The following is a 17573-nucleotide window of genomic DNA, read 5'->3' on the forward strand; positions in this document are numbered from 1 at the left end:
TTAAAAAAAAAAGCCCCGGTTAAGCCGCAAACCGGTTAATCCGCCCCCGGATAATCGAGAGTTGACTGTAGATTATTATAACTTTGAAAACTATTCCTTGATATCAAAATTCTGTAGGAAAAATAAATTGCATGGAGGCTCATGCATTTATATTAAAACAAATCTAGGATGCAAAACCCTGTAACCTGTTTGAAAGCTTAAATCAAGAAGAACACTCTGAGGCCAACATAATTGAACTTATACAATATAATACTATCATACTCTGTATATACAGAACCCCTAGTAGCAATATCAACATATTTATAAAAAACCTGGACACAATACTTAGCAATCTGACCAATAAAGGAAAGAACATTATTATAGCAGGAGATCTCAATGTAGATTTTCTAAAAAGAAGTGTTAATCCACAACTACATACAATGCTACTCATGTGGCTTGCAAGCAATAGTTGATGTCCCAACAAGAATAGGACCTAAAAGCCAAACAGCCATAGACCAAATAATACTAAACAAGGGCTTATGGGAATACAACTTTAAAGCGGTGAAAACAGGGATATCGGACCATAATGCCCAAATACTACAAGTACAAATGCATTATAAGAACAAAAATGGACAAGGCAGAATAACTAAAGAGTTCAGATTACCTAGATCTTATAGTGAGGAAAACGTACAATATCTAAACTATTTACTAGGAAAAGAGACCTGGAAGCCTGTTCTTAAACAAAATGAGGCAAGTGAGGCATACAGTGGATTTTTAGGCATCCTTCAGTACTATCTCAATATAGCTATGCTTAAAATATGGGTAAAAATTAAGCAGCAAAAAATAAATGGATTACCTTAAGCATAAGGGTATCAGGAAGTAGCCTTAGGACTCTTCATAGCTTAATTAAAGAAGAAAACACATCTGAAGAACTTAAAAAATACTATAACCAGTACAAAAAAATATAGAACAAAATTATCGCAGGCTAAAAAATTAAGTAACAATATGTGAATACATCATCTGGGGACAAATCAAAAGCCATGTGGGATTTAATCAAAGAAGAATTAGGCAGTCAGCAAAAAGTTTCAAAGAACATTGAATTAGGAGTGAATGGAACAACTATACAAGATCCAAAAGTTATAGCCAATGTTTTTAATGAATACTATACTAACACTGCCCAGCACATCCGGAGTAACAATCGGACAGCACAAAAAAATGAAGACAGAATCAACACAATAGCATGTTCTTAACCCCAACCACTGAAAGGGAGGTGGTAGACAAAATTGAAATACTGGGTAACAAAAAATCAACGGGTATCGACGATATTCCAGAGTTCATTATTAAAAAATGTCATCCTCAACTAGTAAATGCTCTAACATACATTATAAATCTGTCATTTTCATCTGGTTATTTCCCCGACCAACTAAAAATAGCAAAAGTGAAACCCTTGTATAAAAAAGGTTGTACTGCAGATGTTGGGAACTACAGGCCAGTGTCATTAATTTCGGTTTTTTTCTAAAATGATCGAAAAAATTATGCACAATAGACTTTTATCATTCATAAATAAGTACAGCATAATCAACAACAACCAACATGGATTCTGCAAATGAAAATCATCACATACAGCAATCACAGAATTTACAAAAAGGGTTTACAAAGCACTAGATGAAAAAGAAATGAGTATAGGGATATTTTTGGATTTATCAAAAGCGTTCAACCTAGTAGATCATGATATATTGCTAAGTAAGATGGAAATAATGGGAATATGAGGGGTTACGCTAAGGTGGTTCCAGACATACTTAGAACACAGAGAACAAGCGATAGAAATTACATACAGATGCAAAAAACTAATCGTAACATTAATTACCTATCCCGAAAGAGACCCATCAGCTATGGCATCCCACAAGGTTCCGTTCTGGGACCAGTGTTGTTTCTGTTATACATAAACGACCCGGAGGCCAGCACAGAACATGGGAAACCTACGTTCTTTGCTGATGATACTAGCATTTTTATAGCAGGAAATAGCGCTAATGAAATTCAAAGGAAAACAAATGAAACAATAAATAAAATCACAGAGTGGTTTGAGAAGAATCGATTAACTATTAATAAAGAGAAAACAGTAGCAATAGCCTTCCATCATCCTCAAAAACTACAACTTGAATGCCCTCCAATAAAGCTTTATGACACTGTCATCAACTACACAGATCACTCAAAATTTCTGGGAGTCTGGCTAGATAAGCATCTAAGATGTACTATGCATACGCAAATGCTAGCGAACAACTTATGTAAAGTATGTTTTGGCCTAAGGGTAGTTAAAAGAGTGACTGGACTAGAGGCTGTCCGCGCGTTATATTATGCTCATTTCCAATCTTTGTTATCATATGGACTGATATTTTGGGGCAACTCGGTAAATGCAAAATTGATCTTTAAATTACAGAAGAGAGCTATAAGAGCTATGACCCAGGTCCCAAATATGACTAGTTGTAAACAAATTTTCAAATCATTACATATATTACCTCCACCATCTTTGTACATAAAAGGTGGTTCAAATATGACCGGGACTGATTTTTTTTAAAAATCATAATTGCCAAACACTTGCTTGCACATGTCAGTCTTCAACATACTCTCGTCTGGAGTAACACATTTTTTCCAACGTACTGGAAGCATCCCGATGACCTTTTCAAAAAAGGCTTGTGGTTGGTGGCGTATCCACTCCCGAACAGTCTGGATGACGGCGTCATTGTCCACAAACCGCATGCCTTGCAAGTCTGATTTGAGCCTTCCGAACAGGTAGAAATCACTTAGGGCCAAATCGCAACTGTACGGTGCATGTGTCAGAAGGTTCCACTTCAATTTCCGGATGGTTTCCATTGTTGTTTTGGCCGTATGGGGGTGTGCATTGTCTTGAAGGAAGGCTACCTGCTTTCCACATCACTTCCACTTGGATCGGATCTTTTCCTTCATGTCTGTTGCCAGGAGGTCTGAGTAATAAGCTGCATTGACTGTTCTGGCATCTGTCAGAAAGTCTACATGGATAACCCCCTGCCAGTTCCAGAAGAACGTTGCCATCACTTTTCCTGCCGAACAGCTCCTCCACGCTCTCTGGGTTTGGGAGAACTGGTATGCTGCCACTCGCATGATGATTGCTGGGACTCGGGAATGAAGTAGTGCACCCACATTTCATTGGTGGTCACTACAGACTTCAAAAATGCACCACCTTCGTCTTCAAACTGCTGTAGGAGATGACTGGCAACTTGCATGCGCACCATTTTGTTCACGTCCGTCAAAGTGTGTGGTACCCACCGTGCATTTGCCTTGCGATAGTGCAGGATGTCTTCTACACTACCAACACTGATGGACAGCATTGCTCCAAGTTCCTTGATAGTGATGCACCTATTCTCACGAATAAGTGTGTCTGCACGATCATGCGGTTCATTCTCCATGCGCTCTCTGCCCTCTCTGAAGCACTTACACCACTCAAACACACGGGTCCATGAGAGACACTCTTCCCCATACTGTTGTTTGAGTCTGTGGTGAATTTCATCGGACGGGACGTTTTCTCCGAGGAATTTGATCAAAATGCGTTGTTCCACACTCCACGGTACCTTCTGTTCACTCATCACTCTAGCAACTTCCAGAAAGGACTGAACAGGTTCTAACCCGAACAGGAGGGAGGGTGGAGGTTGTGGCTTCACTCTCTCAGGTCGCACAGCTGCTGCGCAGTGCGGCTTGTTTACAAAAAAAATTAGTCCCGGTCATATTTGAACCACCTAGTATATGAAACTCTAATATACATAAAATCCAATTCGAATGATTTCACAACCAACTCAGGATTACACTCATACAACACAAGGAAAAAAGATGACTTGCACATTGCCCCATGTAATATAAGTCTATGCAAGAATAATTTTAACAATGGAGGACTTCGACTGCTAAATCATCAGCCACGATATATTAAAGAAATTCCGGTACAATATAAGTTCAAAAACGCTTTGAAAACTTACCTACTGGATCATTGTTTTTATAAAGTGGATGAGTTTCTCTTGTGTGAGACAAACACTAGTCAATTATAATCACATAATTCATGAATAATCGGTTTTGGGAATCCCTACTGCGCAGTGTTCCTTTCTTTCTTCTAGCAACTAAGATAACACAGTCGAAGATGTACCTGAATGGGCTACCCTGGAGAGATGCAGATACCAAGAAGCTGCACCAGGAAGGGAGAACAGATGTAGTGAGATGTTGCAGTGTAGAGTCTACAGTGAAACATTATACCAGTGCTATCACCAAATTCACAAATATTATCTCAAAGGCGGTGCCATAGCTTAAGCGGTTAGTCGCTGGCTATCCACCGCTGCGGTCTAGTCAAGTGGGATTTGTGATGGACAAAGTGGCGCTGGGGCAGGTTTTCCCCGAGTACTTCGATTTCCCCTGCCAATCCTCATTCCATCAAATTCTCCATACGCATTATCACCAGTATAGGTACAATAGGACATATGGAAGCCGACATGTCGAGGGACCTAATGTGGATTCCACCTCACACTATATGAAATCTTAACTATTGTAATCTACTGTATTCTACTGCAAACAATTTTAAGTATTGTAACTTTATTCTCTTATTGTAATCAGCCAATGTACAGTAACTGATTTGTCCTATATCATGTAACAATGATCTATAGAGACGAAATAAATAAATAAAGACTTTAACACATGGAGAAGATCACAGCGTGTCATATAGTGATTTGCAAAGTGCAGTAATGAGTTGTATACGTGTGCAATAAATCTGGTCATCAATCCAAAACCCATCTAGAGTCAGAGCCCTAAATTGTGAAAACACACACATAAAATCTATCTTGGTCTAAGATCATAATACAAACCTGACTGTGGGAAGTGCTGCTATGAAGCCAGACAGAGTAGGTATCACTGCCAGTACACCAGTTTCAACAAGAGTTATAACTCCCTGACAAGCTGTGATATTTATAACAGGATCAGCATCTTCACATCTCTCTTTCAGAAATATCAATTCTGGCAGCTGGCAAAACAGTGAGAAATGGTAAATGAAAGTAGCATGTCATAAATTTATTATTCTGTCTTACAGAAGTGAAAAATAATATCAAAATGATATGTTTTTCATGCAAGTGATTAACAATTCCCAGCCCAGGTAAATACAAATATGTAGTGTTACATTACAAGAAATATTCATAACAGCAAATCCATGGCCAGCTATTTAAACTCTTATCTGGAAAACAAAGCTGGGACAGTGAATCACAAGATTATACACTTTCTTTTTTCCTTTCTAAACAATAATAGGAGATATTTACATGGTAGTCATTAAGTTCGTGGACTGTGGTTTTTATCACATCATATCACAAGGTATTCACATATACTTAGACAGATCCACATGGGTTCTCAAAATAGTTGCTGATGGCTGATAAGCAAGTCTGCCAAAGTTGATATAGCTGTCAAAAGCACTGCTGAAATATATTGGCAGGAAATTCCCATACGGCATCTCTTGTGGCACTGATGACCTTCTCGGATGACTGAAATCTACGACCACATAGCTTTGCTTTCAAGTGGTGAAGAGAAAGAAATCGCATGGTGTGAGGTGAGGTGAATGCGGAGGGTGTGGCAAATGATGATATGTTGCCTTGCCAGTTCCCCTTGGACAAGAACACAGCAATGTTTAGGGGCATTGTCATGTAGTGACAGCCAATTCTTCATATGCCAAAAGTTTCACTAGGGGACTTGCCTAGTTTTTGACATATGAAACTACAACGAAATCATAAAATTTATCTTCATCTTGTCATGGCTGACTAAATAAAGTGTAAAATAGACCTTTTGAAGTCTATCTCTCATAACTGGGTGAATCCATATTCTCCGATGTTTCCTTCTCCACCTCCATCGTAAGTAAATCAGTGACAGACGTATTATACGTTCCTCATGAAGATCCATCTGTGTAATGCTACCTCCCACACCATATGTTGCACTTGGCATTCAAATCGACGTGCAGCATCGTGTATTTTGTCACAAGGCTGCAGCCGACTTGGCAGCCGAGTCAGGGAAAACCGCTCTGTGTGTCATCGCCTGGCTGCGGCCGACTCAGTGAAAACCGCTCCGTGTGTCATCGTCCTAAGACTACACAATGACACAACCCAGAAGACCACAATATGAGCCATTGCCATGAAACCTCAAAACTTTCGCATACCTTAAAGGACCAGTTCATTACAGACTGTGCTGCTCATGTTGTTCTCAGTTTTGTACATAGCTAGGGTTCCAAGGCTATTTACCAACACTATATTAACTAATTAACTAAGCTAACTAACTCAATTAAACTGAGCCCTTCTTGAGAAGCTGCAAGTTGTGCAGCTACTCAATAATATCCCAACAGTTCATGGAACCTGACGGTTCAATACCATGTTCACAAGAGCCTTCTACTGGTCCCTATCCTGTGTCAGATCAATCCAGTCCATACCACTACATCCTATATCTCTAAGATCCATTTTAATATTATACACCCACTGATGTCTTCATCTTCCTACTGGTCTCTTTCCTTCTGGCTTTCAAACCAATACCCCATATGCACTCCTACCTCATTCATGCCACATGTCCTGTCCATCTTATCCTCCTTGACTTCATCAATCTAATTACACTTGGAGAAGAGTACAAGTTATGAAGCTCCTCATTAGGCAGTTTTCTCCAACCTCCTGTCACTTCATATCTCTTCAATCCAAATATTCTCCTCAGCCCCTTATTCTCAAACATCCATAGTCTAAGCTCCTCCCTTAATATCAGAGACCAAGTTTCACACCCATATAAAACCACAGTCAACATTATAGTTTTGTATATTCTAATTTTTACGTTTTTATATAGCAGACAAGAAGATGAAAGGGTCTTGACTGAATGGTAGCAAGCATTACCCGAATTCAGTCTCCTCTTAATTACCTCCTGAATCAGGTTTTGATATGTTGAATGAATGAATGAATGTATAAGGGGTGGGCCTTCTTGGCCCTTGCACTGCGACCACTGTGATCTATTGTGCCTTTCTGATATGTTACTATCATTCCCAAATATCTTAACTGTGCCACACTTTCAAAGTTTTAAGTTTTCTCTGCATTTACCTCTTGATCAACCAAATGACTACCATCAGTTAAAGTTTCTGTGTTTTTCTTTATGGTCTTTGTGTTATCCCCCAACAGATTCACATCAGCAGCACAGATCAGTAGTGAATGTGTCCCATTTGATTTCAGTCTCACCTGGTTTTCCTGTACCTTCCTACTGGCATACTCTAAAGCAAAGTTGTAAAGCAATGGCAATAAAGCATCTCCTTCATTTGGACCACTTTGGATAGGAAACTTATCAGACAAATGTTTACCTGTATGGGCTTCATTACAGGGTTCATTTAAACACATTTTACTCAGCCTAACTTCTATTATAAATACCACAAACTATATGAGAATATTGTACAATACTTCTATCTGAATCACAGGCTTTCTTGAAGACTATGAGTAGCAGATCTGACAGTGGCAAACAATCTGAGCAGTAGTTGATCTGTTATGTTGAAAAACACACTGATAATCCCAAATAATTTCATCTATACATGAACTTCATCTTGAGAAGATATTCAATAATATTTTGTATGAAATTGATAACAGCGTTATCCCAAGATAATTACAAGTCAGTTTTATTGCCCTTCTTGTAAATTGGTACAATAATAGACTACTTCCACTCATCAGGCATTTCTTCCTTATTCCAAATAGATTTTATAAGTTAATGCATCTCAGACCATAATGTTTCACCTCCTGCTTGAATCAGTTCTGCAGGAATTTGATCACTACTTGGTGATTTAAAACTTTCCAATTTTGCAAAAGCAATTTCTACCTCAAAAGGACTTGGATCATGTACTAATGGTTCAGTTGTATGTATTTCTATCTGTCGATCTCCAGAGATAGGGACTAGCTCTATCAGTTGGCCCCAAATGACTAAGTTTTGCCTGAAGACAGAGATAAAAATCCAGTCTCCAAAATATTGTTTTGAAAAATTAAAAGGACAGCTTTTAGATAGAGACATGATGATGGATAATGTCCAAAAACATATTTGTAATAACAAAATAGTGTCGCGTGTTCCTATGTAATGTGGCGAATAACTTCCACGTAGGTCTCAGATTTAGCGAATAAGTTTATTGAACGCTCACTTTTACTCACTCAAGTACAATTAGTATCATTTTTACTGCTTATGCGATTCCATTCACTCAATCCAACTAACTAACTCTTTCGAACTGGACTATTATAACCTGGTTTCGAATGGGATAGAACGCACCATCATCCAGGGTTTGATTTCACGTGTTCTGTGCTCGTTATCATGGGAATGCATTATTTGTGTCAATAAATCGTTGTCACAGTTTGTCGTAGACAATGGTTTCTTGGTATTTGATTTGTCACTGTGGGAACTCAACAATTTCTATTGTTTTCATTGCTCAGCAATGGGCGACATATAACATGTTACAACAGTAATACCTTGAAATATGAAACAACCATTTCCTCCCTAATCCTTTCATGTTCACTAAATGTGATCATTCTCTCATATTATTCAGTGCTAAATACCAGCAGCAATAGATATGGCATCATCATATCTACTGTCCACCCATTTTGTTCACATGGAGACACCAAGGAAAACCATGGATAACCTAGCCAGGATAGACAGTAATCTCTCAAGACTCAAACCAGGTGCTTACTGAATATAAATCTAATGTACACCTGTTACACCAACCTGTTCAGAGCTCGAATGAACTGGAGTCTCCTGCCTTAAGGGCCTGAAGGAATCCATTAAAAACTCAGTATGAAAGATAATAACACTCCAGGGCATGTACATGTATCTAGATTTGTAATTAGGACTCAGTAGGACTCAGTTCATTTTTGGGACAGCTTGTGCTAAATCCATTATTCAAACCAGTTAACTCCCATAAACAAGGATCAAGTATATATACACATATGGTGTGACAACAGTAAAAAACATTATTTACAAGCAAGATTGAAAGTGAGCAACAAGGAAACATTAGCTTAAGCAATCTGAGTTAATCTGTACATTGTACGAGGGTTGGAACTTTAATAGTGGCAACACTGCTGTAGAGACGCCATGCAACGGACCCAAATAATGTCACTTATACCACACGTTAGTTACATACCTACCTTACCTCAGAGCAAATGGACTCTCCCTTCCCATATCACGCGCATGCGCAATGACGAGAAGAACAGAGCCTCGTGTTAGCTGGCAGTCTATGTAGTGTTGCCAGGATGTTTTCAAAACAGGAACAATGGAGTTGGATAAAGATTGAACGTGCCAGAGGCCATACAGTGTCATAAAGGTCTTCAAGAGGCTTCCGGCGGTAAAAGCCTTCAACAAGGGATGCCAAAATGTCGCAGACATGCATCAGCCAGGATGGAAATGCAGAAATGGCTCGTAACCACTTGGAGCGCTATGAGCGCGAAGGACAGGCTTTCTTATGCCGTATCATTACGCTGGATGAGACACGGGCCAAATCGTATGAGCCACAAATGAAATGCCAATTGAATGAACACCATCATTACAGGTCACAACAAAAATCAAAAGTTATGGTGATTCTCGTGTACAACTGTGATGGTGTTATTCTAATGCATACCTTTCCCCGACAGCAGATCATCAATGCGCAGTATTACTGTTCATTTCTGGAACAAAACCTGCGACCAGCTTTGAGAAAGAAGCGGCGACACTTTCTGCAGAACCCACCCATCTTTTGCAGGGCAATGCTTGGCCGCATGCAGCACAAGCTGTGGCTGATTTGTTCAATCGATGGGGCTGGGAAGTGCTGTACCATCCACCATACTCCCCAGACTTATGCCCTTGTGACTTCAACTTGATTCCTAAGATGAAGGAACCACTTTGTGGCATTCGCTTCAGAACTGTTCCAGAGATTCTTCAGGTAGTAGACCACTCCATTTGAACTATCAACACAACAGGTGCTGCTAAAGGTACCCTATGAATTCCACATCGCTGGCAACAGGTTGTACACAATGCTGGTAATTACATTGAAGGACAGTAAAACTTCGAAACATGCATCCATTCTGTATCAGTTGTAAATAAATAGTTACCACTATTACAGTTCCAACCCTCGTATAATCTCTTGGGAGGCCACTATGTTAAAGCAAATTAATTACTTCTGGTTGGATTAAGGCCTCAGATCCAACATAAGTTGGGCTAAATTAGCTTAGTTTACCACATGCTGGATACACATTTTTGAAGGTTACACTGAAGAACATGTTTGAAATTTCTGTGTTACTTATTATGGGGTACAAAGTTTTCGCGTCTGTATGTTTCACAAAATGTGAGGTTCTCACGGTAGTGAATATTAAGACTACTGTCTTGTGGGCTGTGGCACCATGTCATGCAGTAGATACATAAAAATATTTTAGAGAACCTACTGCCTCCAAAAAATTGGTACCTATCTATTAGACCACATGGCATGTACATATCTCAATAAAGCAATGAAGTGGCACAAAATATGCAAAAACCTAGCACATTGTCAGTTACAAGTAAATGAGCTGCATATGATCAAGAGAAAAGTATGCTTCATTTATTAAAACAATTATAACAAGACTGAAGGCCAACTATCTTTTGTCATCACTAGACAAAACTGAGACACCAACTCTTTGACACTCTGTTTTCAGTTACATTTCATTCAGAGAATGCAAAAACTACACTTAATTACACTTTATGATAACAGATGGTAGCTGTGTCAGAATTTTCTTTGATGAACCAACAATTAAAAATACTGCAAAACTAACCTTGCTGGAAAGATGGGCTTTTCAGCCTAATGCCATTTGTTTCATTTACTTTCAAATAAAAAAAATAAATAATGAACCAACAAGGCTGGAAATTATGTACTCCTTAATGTGGTACCCAAATTATCAACAGTATTCTTGAAGTTTAACAAATTTATTTTAACTTACTTAAAGACAGAAATAATAAAATTCAACTTAGAAAGCCCCTAATACAAAATTTCATATAGGATATGCAAGGAACAGTCCATTTATAGTCATATGGATCAATAGCTTTACTTAGTAATGATGCTGAGCTCTTCTTGAGGCGCCGCCAATTCTGTAGATACCAAAAAATTTCCAAGCATTTTATGGAACCCGAAGATCATAACCATGTTCACAACAGCCCTCCACTGGTCACCATCCTGAGCCAGATCAAACCAATCCATATCATCCCATCCTATCTTTCTAAGGTCCATTTTAATATTGTCCATCCAACTACGCCTTGATCTTCCCAGTGATCTCTTTCCTTCTGGCTTTCCCACCAATATCCTACATGCATTCCTCATTTCCTCCATTCATGCTACATGCTCTGCCCATCTTATCCTTCACTTGATCATTATAATTATACTTGAAGAATAGTACAAGTTATGAAGCTCCTCATTATGCAGTTTTCTCTAACCTCCTGTCACTTCATCCCTCTTCAGTCCAAATATTCTCAACACCCTGTTCTCAAACACACTCAGTCTATGTTCCTCCTTTAATGTCAGACCAAGTTTCACATCCATACAGAACTACAGGCAAAATTATAGTTTTTATATTATAATGTTTATGATTTTAAACAGAAGATGAGAAAACAAAAGTTTCTGGACGGAATGGTAGCAAGCATTACCCAAGATCAATCTCCTCTTAATTTCCTCCTTGATCAGGTTTTGATTTGTTATCGTCGTTCCCAAATATCTGAACTGTGTCACATTTTCAAAACATCTGTTTCCTATCTTTATGTCATGTATGGATTTCTATCTGCCTAACATCACTGACCCTATGTACATTCAATAACTGAGAGTAGTAGTCCTTCCACCTATTCAAAATGTGGGAATCTGCGAGCAGATCACAATTCTTATCTTTCACTAAGTTACTGCTAGGTTGCTAACCCCTCTTAAAGTCATTTATTCTTCTATGCAGGTTGCTAATGTACTTGTTCTTACTGTTCATTGCAAGCTCACCAATTTTGTCTTTCAGATATTCCCTCTTTTTATTCCGGAAATGCCTGCTGGTTTCATGTCTTATATTGTTCAGATTATCCCCATTTATTTTGCTTTGATTCTGGTTCAAAATAAACTAGACTCTCCTGTCAGAAATGTTGATATTCTCTCTAATAGTTACCCAAGCTTTATTAACATCCACCTAAGTGTCCAAGTTTTCCAAAGCCGCGAACCTATTTGAGATTTCAACACAATACTGCTCTTTACCCTCTACTTCATTTAATTTCTTGAGATTGAACCTATCCATATGAACTCTGTGCGCTGTTTGTTTGCTCACTGCCAGTCTTTCCCTAACCGTTGCCAACATCAGGTAGTGGTCAGTATCACAACCTGCTGCCCTGAATGATCGAACATCAAGTATACTTCAATGTCGTATTCTATGGTCAATTTGATTGTGTATCTTCCAATCAGGAAATGTCCAAGTAAATTTATGGATGTTTCTGTGTGGGAACATTGTACTATTGACAGCAAGATTTTTTGATGTGGCAAAGTTTACTACTGTAACTCCATTATCATTACTAATTTCATGCAGACTCACATTCCCAATCGTTGGTTTGAATATGAGGGGCAGTCAAAAAGTTCCCGGAATGGTGGTATAGCTCTCTAATGGTATGACATACAGCAACGCTTACCTAATCACCTTCAAAGTAGGACACTTGCGTGCACACACACTTGCTCCATCGATCCTGCCATTGTTGGAAGCAGCGGTGGAAGCCTTCTTTTGGAATCTTCTGGAGCTCAGCCATCACATTTGATCTGATGTCCTCCATGGTTGTGAAACGTGTCCCCTTGAGGCCCATTTTCAGAGTAGGGCACAGCCAAAAGTCACTCGGAGTGAGATCCGGAGAGTACAGTGGTTAAGTGATGACAGGAATGTTTTTCTCAGCGAGGAATTGCTGCACAAGTGATGTGTGGCTCGGTGTGTTATCATGATGCAGAAACCACTGTCCCTGCCACTTGTCATGTTGCTTCCTCTGAACTGCATCGCGCAACCTCTGCAAAACTTGCACGGCGAAATGGCCAGTAACAGTACCAACTTCTTGCTCCAACTCCGCAATGGTCATTCTGCGATCACATCGAATCAGTTGTCTCACTTTTCCAATCATTTCTTCGGTTCTGAATGTCGAATGTCTCCTGCTGCATTGGTCATCCTCTAACGTCTCCTGCGCATTCTTAAACCAGAAAAACCAGTCGTAAACTGCGGATTTCTTTAGTGCACTATCACCGTAAACTTGCTACAGGGCTGATAGTGTCTCTGAAGCAGATTTTCCCAATTTCCACATGAACTTGATGTTCGCACGCTGCTTGAACTGCAAAATTGCGCCGAATGACCAACACTCACGTCTAATTCAAACAGAACAGTAACGACACTGCACACTGAAACCTGTCCAGACCTGTTGCGCCTGCAAGCAGACATGCTGAACTTCCCACCACAATAGTGTGTGTGGTATCTTATCGCTTGTTCTCCGTCTGCAGGGGAATTCCGGGAAATTTCTGACTGCCCTACATATGTCCTTCTTCCATACTTTGGCACTGAAATCTACTAACAAAATTTTCATAGGGGTCTTTGGGAATTTATCAAATATATGTTGTAGTTCTTCATAGAACCTGTCCTTTATGTCATCAATTTTATCTTTTGTTGGGGTGTGAACATTCATGATGATATCTCACCAGTGACCGTTTAGTACCATATATGATACCCTATCACTAACGAAATCTACCCTATTACAATATTATATTTAAGCATCCTGTTGCACTTTATACGATATATGATATAACTCCGTCCTAAATGCAAACTATATTTATAGGTCTTTTGTTTGTTCTCCTTTATACACTACATGTTTCGGCCCCAACGGCCATCATCAGGTGTATACACTCACGTATCTGTTACACTGAACTTATTTATAACATTTAAAATTTAAAAACATAGGTCTTCCTGATTGTGCCTTTTGTTGTTATTGCCAAAATCTACTTTGTTGATATCTTTGTTATTTACATGCATCAATTTTGATTTCTCTGAATTAGCACTTATAAAATCTTCAGTTCTAATTTTAAATCCTTTAATTTTTTTTTCTCTAAGTTTTAAATTTTAAAATTGTCAGAGTTACTCGCCCTATGTCTATAGTGCTGCAGTGGCTTCTTCTTGTTTCTAGTACTGTATAGGTGTTATTCTGTGTAGTCTCCCTGTGTGCGTGCCACTGCTTATCTTTACTACACGTAGTGTATACACCTGATGATGGCCGTTTGGGGCCGAAACATGTAATGTATAAAGGAGAAAAAAACAAAAGACCTATAACTATAGTTTGCACTTAGGACGGAGTTATATCATATATCGAACTATACCCTTTTAACTGCTGATATGATTCTCTTATGTATGAAAAAACCTGTACCTAATTCATGATTTTCATTCCCCTTTCCATAGAAAAATGTATATTCACCTGCTGGTTCGATGCCACCTCTGTCCCATCTGACCTCCTGTACTCCCGCTAAATCTAACCTATATTTTAAGATTTCTTCTGCTACTGCCCTGGGCTAACCTTCCCTATACATACTTCTAATGTTCCATGCACCGAATCTCATGTCCATTTTCTTTAGCCTAGGTCGTTTATCCAAAGGATCTGTCCAGGTCTGAGTGGGAGGACCACCCTCTGTCGGCTGCCCGTGACTACTTATTTAATATATTTGCAGCTTCCCTCCATACCTGGAGGGAGTCTCCGCCATCCGCAACTTCAGGACATGACATGCCATGCCATGGCGACAAGGGACCCACCTAACACTATAATATGGCTGAAAATGAGAACTGAGTAACAACCTTTGGTGAAAGTCACCCATATTAGACTCTTTAAGAAAATCTGTCCATTGTGGTTCGGCACTGATTAAGTCACAGTCAGATGGGCAGACATGACATGACATTCACATATGGCATTCTTATTTCATTTTGTACAGAACACCTAAAAGGCATGTTTAGTATCTTTGTTCGCTGTTGAATTCCATGAGTACAAGTAATGTTACAACAAAAATTCCTGCTATGAAATATAACAAGACTCCAATCATTAGGTTGTTGTTGTTGTTGTTGTTATTGGAGAGGGTGGGTTTCCCCATGCACTTAGACCAGATATTGGTCCATTGTGCGTCCCCTTGTGATAGTCTACCAGTCTCTATACCCTACCGGTACTGGTGCGTGCCATCAGTCCGACTCAGCCAGCGAGTTTGGCCTCTACTAGCTTCGCAGTATCTCAATGCTTTCCCCATCTACCAGAGGCGTTAGAGACTACTGTTGGGCGGGAAATGTCCTAAATTTGGCTCAGAGGTCCCCCTGAGACATGAGGTTCTTTTACGTGAAGTAAAGCTACGACACGGGACCCACGGCTTAAAGTCCCTCCCGGAGGACTTGTTCCCTGAATTTTTCCGCCCTTAAAAATTCCACGACCTCCGCCAGGTTTGAACCCGCGTACCTTGAGTCACGAGGTGGGAACATTACCCCTAGACTACCGAGGCCGCTAAACCATTAGGTTAAAAGGCAATGCTATTTATGGTGTATATTATGTATTATTCTTCATTCAAACATTAACATGTTGATTTTATTTCTTACCTCTTCAATTTTTCCAGAATGAGGAGCACCTTTACTTTTTATAGCCTTAACAAGTTTGGAAATAGCCTGTAAGCAATTAAGACATTATTTTGTTACTGAATATTGGACAACAGACAACAACTGAAGAATAAGTATTCAGTTACATGCAGTTGTTAAAATGAGGAAAATTTCAAGTAACTACCAGCATGCAGTTAAAAGGGGGAGGCCTGGCAACCTTATCTAAATTACTATGTAACTGAAATAATATGAAAAATTAACAAGTCATGGAGAGCTATTTTGCTTCAGTATTAGGATATGGGTTAATTGCTGTATTTAGAGCTCAATGTTCTTTACTGGCATATTCAATGAATATGACACACTGGAAATACTTACATTTACCACTAAAATAGCATTACTTTTCTTCAATTTATATTCAATTTCATCCATTCTGAATCAATGTTTCATTAATCTGCAAAAAATATTATAAACATTTAAGAGCATGGACTTGTGGGAAAAGAGAAGGAAATGGGACATGTGACATGATGACAACAAGTTCAGAAATATTTCTTTTTGCAATGCCCAGAATGTCTATTCACTGAATAGACAAGATCTGAACCTTACTGCCATTTTCTCATATTCACTTTGTATGGTTAGAAGACATCCTACCATCAATTCTCTTATTTATAAAAATGATATATTTAGTATGCGACTAATAATTTAATGGTGCTACAGTCCATTGTCTGATTCCAAGAAGATTCCTTCCCTTGAGTATGATTATTATGGGAATTCAACATCTTATGACTTGACTGTGTCCTCTGAGCTCTCCACTTCACTTTCACATGTACATTTCTACCATTGGAATTCTCTCAATTTCAGAATCAAAGACCTTACTCAAACTTCTCAGACTTCTGAAAATTGTTGAGTTTAATGTCTGTTAACTTTGAGGTAGTCTGATTTCGAGCAGCAATTCTGATTATTATTCAGCCTGCATAAGAAAGGTCCTGTTTTATTTGAAAAGCTACACAACCAAGTCATTTTTCAATATCAAATGCATTCACTTTTTTATATACTTCTCAAGAACTGTATGTAAGTGGTGATACTGACACAAGAATATGAGTTCACCACGAGTTAGTCATAATGATAATGACACATCCAGTCTATCGGAACCAGCCTGCTATTCAGGATGTAAATAAATAAAACAGACACCAAAATTGTCTTATCTGTGTCAGCAATGAAAGAGAAGGGAGTAAAGTAAGTTACAATTCTGGTATAGATAATTTTGTCGTTGTGTCTAATTAGTTAAGCACTATACCACAAGACACATGTGTGGGTGGGTAGGCGGTATAGCGCTACCATTTTTGACCTTGACACTAGATGTAGGTGAGTGGTCAGCTGCATATCCATGCCGCTTTCCCCCTGGGGATGCCTGCAGAAAGAAAATGCTGATACAACTGGCGAAGTGCAGGATAGCTGTGCATTTTAATTTCATGAGGTTACTATGATGTGTTTCAACTCAAAATGAGGTAATCTAAATGATGAAATGTAAATGACTGTGTTAAGATAATTGAAATGCTTCTTATTTCATTTCTGTGGTATCCAGTTTCCCAAGAATTGAATTCATTTCACACTCTTAGTCTAATTTTCTTTTTCTAATTGTTGTGAAGGTGCTGGGAGATAAGCTTCAGTTCTTGTTTTTATAATGTTTTCCTTTCTGTGAATTTTTTGTGTGCTTTATGTTGGCTAGCTATCTGGGTATGTTACAATTTTACTATTTGCTTTGATTTCTTTCTGTGGGGGGGGCACATGGTAGCATGGTTGGTTGAGGCACTATGCTAAAAGACGGAAGATTACAGGTTCGATTCCTGGATTTTTCAATTTACCTAATCCTTCCAGCTGCACTATGGCCCTGGGGATGACTCAACCTCAAAGAGAAATGAGTACCAGGAATCTTCCTGGGGGTAAAAGGCA

General features: G+C 38.9%; 1 protein-coding gene across 17 annotated transcripts in view; it reads right to left on the reverse strand.

The window, feature by feature from the left end:
- The window catches only part of LOC111869229 (focadhesin), a 124294-nt gene that overhangs the window by 68667 nt on the left and 38054 nt on the right, over positions 1–17573 (reverse strand). For 15 of the 17 annotated variants that reach the window (XM_023860576.2, XM_033753346.1, XM_023860579.2 and 12 more), the window contains 3 exons: positions 15999–16074; positions 15627–15692; positions 4857–5011 (listed from right to left, as the gene is read on the reverse strand). In XM_023860576.2, the coding sequence (XP_023716344.1) occupies positions 4857–5011; positions 15627–15692; positions 15999–16052 (275 nt within the window). In that variant the 5' untranslated portion in view covers positions 16053–16074. Of the gene's footprint in view, positions 1–4856; positions 5012–9634; positions 9853–15626; positions 15693–15998; positions 16075–17573 lie in introns of those variants that run through there. The other 2 variants (XM_023860586.2, XM_023860587.2) reach the window with 2 other exon arrangements.

The sequence above is a fragment of the Cryptotermes secundus genome, unplaced genomic scaffold, assembly GCF_002891405.2.
Source record: "Cryptotermes secundus unplaced genomic scaffold, Csec_1.0 scaffold2726, whole genome shotgun sequence".
NCBI lineage: Eukaryota > Metazoa > Arthropoda > Insecta > Blattodea > Kalotermitidae > Cryptotermes > Cryptotermes secundus.